General features: G+C 39.9%; 1 protein-coding gene and 1 pseudogene across 1 annotated transcript; one reads left to right on the top strand and one right to left on the bottom strand.

The window, feature by feature from the left end:
- Nucleotides 139-2,574, bottom strand: LOC107616165 (LEAF RUST 10 DISEASE-RESISTANCE LOCUS RECEPTOR-LIKE PROTEIN KINASE-like 1.1). The gene is made up of 4 exons (XM_021111085.1): nucleotides 1,798-2,574; nucleotides 1,688-1,717; nucleotides 1,363-1,590; nucleotides 139-1,162 (listed from the first exon to the last, which is right to left on the bottom strand). The coding sequence occupies exons 1-4, from the start codon at nucleotides 2,525-2,527 to the stop codon at nucleotides 219-221; spliced, it is 1,932 nt and encodes a 643-aa protein (XP_020966744.1). The 5' UTR covers nucleotides 2,528-2,574; the 3' UTR covers nucleotides 139-218.
- Nucleotides 4,085-4,790, top strand: LOC110266985 (annotated as a pseudogene).

Here is a 5,024-nt window from a genome sequence, read left to right on the forward strand (position 1 = left end):
ATATAAAATTTCGGGATTTTTATAAAGTAATTTAAATCATAAATCAAACATATTCATATACATAAAATTTTGTCTCCATCCTTATTCTAATTTTCCTTTAATGTATGAGTGAGGACTTTGGCGGCAGTACCCATATAAAATTTCGGGATTTTTATAAAGTAATTATAAACATAAATCAAACATATTCATATACATAAAATTTTGTCTCCATCCTTATTCTAATTTTCCTTTAATGTATGAGTGAGGACTTTTGGTGAAGGCGGCAGTACCATGGTTTCAAATACTTCAATCTCATTCTCATCCAAATCTGGCGAAGACGGAGATGATGGTGGTGGATGCACATCTACTTCTTCAATCATATGTTCATCTCTACCCATCCCACTTTCAATTTTGATCAGCATCTTCAAAACCTTTTCCATGGAAGGTCTCAATTCTCTGTCCCGTTGCAAACATTGAAAAGCCAACTCTGCCACCCAAGCTATCTTATCCTTAATCTCAATGTCTGAATCAAAACCAAGAGAAAGATCTACCAGCTCGCTCAATGCGCAGTTTTGAATCTTATTTATGGCTAGATCAGACAAGTTAATCTCATCCTTATCCCTGTTCATGTCAACAGCAGGCTTAGAAGATATAAGCTCAACTAGCACCACTCCGAAACTATAAACATCACTCTTGCTAGTAAGCTGGTAGCAGCGGTGATATTCAGGATCAACATAACCCGGAGTCCCTTGTGGTGCTGTGGAAACATGGGTTACATCATTGGGGAATAGTCTTGAAAGCCCAAAATCAGCAACCTTAACACTGTAACACTTGTCAAGGAGAATGTTGTTTGTCTTCACATCACGGTGGATGATATCAGAAGCATGGAGATAAACCAATGCAGTAGCAGTCTCTATGGCGATTTTGATTCTTGTAGACCAAGGTAGGAAGCTGCGCTTCGCTGATTCGCCGTGGATATGACAGGCAAGAGTGCCATTGGAAACATATTCGTAGACAAGTAAGAGTTCGCGGCTGTGGCGTGAAGTGCAGCCATAGAGAGACACCAGATTTGTGTGTCGCACGAGGGTTAGGATCTGAACTTCGTTCATGAATTGTTCTGCTCGCCTGTAGTTGTGCTCATAGAGGCGCTTGATGGCAACTTCACGTCCGTCTCTCAGTTTTCCTACTTGTCAATTAGAGATGAACCAAATTATGAGTAATCCAAATTGAACTCACATGCTTGTAAAGTTGATAACGAAGAATAGTTGAATAATTTAACATATTTGACTAAATTATTAACTATTAATTTCAGTTATTAATACAACTGCAGGTGCAGGTGAGTTTTCAAGTATACTGTTTTAGTTGAATGTGACATTTACGCACCGTAGTAAACAGTTCCAAAGCCTCCATCTCCAATTAATCCAGAATTGTCAAAATATTTTGTGGCCACTTGAAGATCCTTATAGGAGAACACAGGCACCGCAAAGTAGACCTTGTCACTTTCTGTCTCTGCTTCTTGCGGATTTGAGTGGAAATCAGGGCCGCTTTTTGGTTTCCGAAGCCATATAAACAGCAGCAAGACAATTATAATGAAGCCTGGGAGTCCAATACCTAGAAATGCATAGGGAGAGATATTTTATTGATCCACTCTTTTCATTTTTTTTTTTAACTTGAAGGAAGAAGTCTAACTCAAATGAATTCTATGTACCAAGTGCTAGCTTCCAAGGCAAATTTCGATCTGCAAAGGAATATATATAAAGAAAGCAATTAGTTACTCTATTCTGTATGGAGATACAACCAAACTAAATAATACTATACCTCTGAGTCTGAGGCAAAAGAATTTTCCATGGATGTCAAGTTGACAGTGGCCTCTTGTATGAGCAATACACTTTGTACAATCGTCAGATAAAAGCACGTGGATGAGGATGTTATCAGATAGAAATGAAAAGGGGTCAGAAGTATCTGAGTTGTCCTTTAATGCTAACTGAATTTTGGAGCAAGCCGCTAATGGGCCAGCACTGAAGCCCTGTGGATTCCCAATTGGGGGCCCATAGTAGACACTGTACTCATTACACTCTGTATAGTTATAGATATTATGAGGAATGGTGACGCTGACATTCACGGAATGGTTGCATCTGAAGAGGGTTACATTGTTCACTATGCGTACGGATCCTAAAGGAGAGCTGAGACTGAGAGCAAGAGAATAATTGTTACTGAAGGTTTTGCAGCTTTTAGATCGCAAATAATCACGTAGAGTCTCATCTCTGACGATTATTGTGGCATTGTTGTGGTTCACGGATTTGACAACGAACCTGCTTGTTGTTGGAAGATGTGTTAGTTGAATTGTTTTGTTGGCATTTGGATCTTTGCAGCCATGGATTGGCAATACACCGCAGTGTGGGTGCTGCGTGGTTGTGAGAGGGAAGCCAATGGTGCCAAGTTCCCCACACTTAAAAGAGGGTGGACACTTGTCTTCTTGTGCCATGACAAGAACCACATACTTGCACAAAATAACCAGTGATGATATAAGTGTAAAAGGCGGAGCCATTAACCATGGCAAAATGCAGTCTACAGAAGATAGAAAGAATGTTGAGATTTGAGAATCCCACTCGTGAAGAGGCGCTAATTGACTACCATTACTATATATATCATCATTTGAGCCTTTGACTATTGGATGTTGGAAGACTGAACTGAAATTTGGCCAAAAGAATTCTACTTGCCCAGTCCACCAACGAATTCCTTTCACGTGTCAAAGCCACTGGGGAAAGGCTGAACCTTTTATTCCTTTGGCGCTTTGTGAAGCCCGAAACTTGTATAAAACGGCAAACTTTCAATCCCAAGAATTAAGTATTATTTAATAATTAAAAAAAAAAGTACCAAGAGACCATAAGTTTAGCTTACAATGTGTATAATGAGGATAAAATTAAAATTATAATTATTTAATAATTAATTTAATTAATTTCGAATTTTAAATTTTAAAAACATAAGGATTTGGTTACGGAAAAGTTACGTATTCTTTCATTTTATGTATGTAAAGAATGTGCTGTAGTTTCTTTCTCTCCGGCAGTCTGTTTCACTCTCTCCAAATTGACGCCGCGAATATCACCACATCCGCCGCCCAGAACGCAACCCGACGCTCCCTAACTGTCTGAGAACGTCCGACGAAGACACCTTCTTTGCACACATTGCGTCCATTGCGCAGCCCAAGACTGCCATGGCCGCCGCCGCCTTTAATGACGTCGCGGCCTGGATCCTCCTCGCCCTCACCATAGCACTCGCCAGAAAGGCCGACGGCAGCGGCGACCACAAGAGCCCCCTGGTGTCCATGTGGGTTCTCCTCTCCGGCTTGGCGTTCGTCACGGATTAACGATTTCGAAGGGAGGAGATTTCACTAAGACACAGATAGAGAGGATCGAAGGTTTCTGTCTAGGTTGTTGTTGTCGCTATACTTCGCTTCGAGTGGGTTGAAGACTGACAAATTTAGATGCTGGATGTTTAATTTATGGTTATTTTAATTCTTAATTGAATTGAATGGTTATTTTGTTTGATTCAGTTTAAGTAAATACAATTAACAAATGATAGATGGTCATTTCACTAGGTAGCCGGTAAGGGAGCTTCTAACACTGAGAGGTGGAATGATTGATGAGGATGGGGTAGCAGACGGTTAAGGGCACGGGGGAGAAGAGGGTGTTTGGGTAAATTTCATTAGTAAATTAGGATTCGGATGGTTAATTTTTTGAAATAAATATTTAGATTTTTTTTCTCTTGTATTGGACCAAATTTAAAATTCATTGTAGACATTGTCAAGATTCTTCATTACCTTCCTAACGAAGTTCATAAAGAAACAACTATATGTATCTATGAATTTTACTAATACTGATAAAAGTATCCGTAAAAAAAAAATTAACGCTATACCCATTAAAAATAAATTATATACAACAATAATATCTACACTCTAAATTTTTGTTAACTTTTTAATAAAATTTTTAAATTACTTACTTTTTATTTTTTAACCACAATTTCACCCATCTCTTATTCTCCAAATTTAAAACTTTTTCCCAAATCTTAAACTTTTTCAAATCTCTTCTGACCTTCTATCGTGTTCTTTCCCGCGAACAAGATCTCAGCGGCGCAATTGGTTGAGCCTATTGCAAACGCCGCATTGAGCATCGACACCAATTTCAATGGATGCATGAAGCTAATTCGTCTACTTGTCTGAGACTGGAAAGTCAGAAAACCGCCGCTATTGAGATTCTTTAGCAGTTCAATTGGGTGGTTTTTGATTGGGTCATCGTTCCCGACGAAAACCTAGGGAACATCTACGCCTTCTTCAAGGGACTCAAAATGCGCAAGGATTTAGGGCTCGTGGATAGAATCCTGAGGCTCGTTTGCACTCATCAAGCCGCGGACATGAATCCTCTATACCGATACTACAAGAGCGGGTGGAAGGAGTTTAAGGCCGTGACAACAAAATTGGCATCCGCTTCTGTAATACAGATCGATGATCCGGTTTCTATTGATAGGGTAGTGTTTGCGCTAAGAAATTCGGAGGGAATTGTAGAGGAGGTGAGCGATGAGGAGTTGAAGGATGCGATGGCGCAAGCTGATTCGACGAGTATATTCATATGTCCGCACATTGGGGGTGGCTTTGACGGCTCTGATTAAGCTTAAGAGGAGCAGGGTTATAGGTCCTACTGATCGGACGGTGGTGATTACCACTGCACATGGGTTGACGGGTGATAGGTCCCATTGATCGAATTGCCTGGAGCATCATTTTCGTCATCGTTGGCGTGGAAAGGTGGTGGCGATAGTGGAGTAGCAAGGAAAAGAGAAGGTGGTGGTAATAGACGGATGTAAAAGTTTGAGATTTTTTTTTTTGTGACTAAATAGAAAAGAAAGAAAAAAAGAGACAAAACCAAATTAATTGGCTAGGGTCATATCTAAATCTATTAGATGTTGAAGCTCACTCCATGGTTGGCTCCAATTCGAGTGAATGTCCGTGACAGAAGCAGCTGCTTTAGCCATACAATCTGCAACACTATTTG

Source organism: Arachis ipaensis, chromosome B09 (assembly GCF_000816755.2).
Source record: "Arachis ipaensis cultivar K30076 chromosome B09, Araip1.1, whole genome shotgun sequence".
NCBI lineage: Eukaryota > Viridiplantae > Streptophyta > Magnoliopsida > Fabales > Fabaceae > Arachis > Arachis ipaensis.

Excerpts from the sequence above, each read along its gene's own strand:
- LOC107616165 (XM_021111085.1), bottom strand. The coding sequence starts at position 2,527 with ATGGCTCCGCCTTTTACACTTATATCATCACTGGTTATTTTGTGCAAG. Across the intron at positions 1,718-1,797 it reads CTTTTGCCTCAGACTCAGAG|ATCGAAATTTGCCTTGGAAG; the intron begins GTATAGTATTAT and ends ATTCCTTTGCAG. Across the intron at positions 1,591-1,687 it reads GCCTTGGAAGCTAGCACTTG|GTATTGGACTCCCAGGCTTC; the intron begins GTACATAGAATT and ends ATGCATTTCTAG.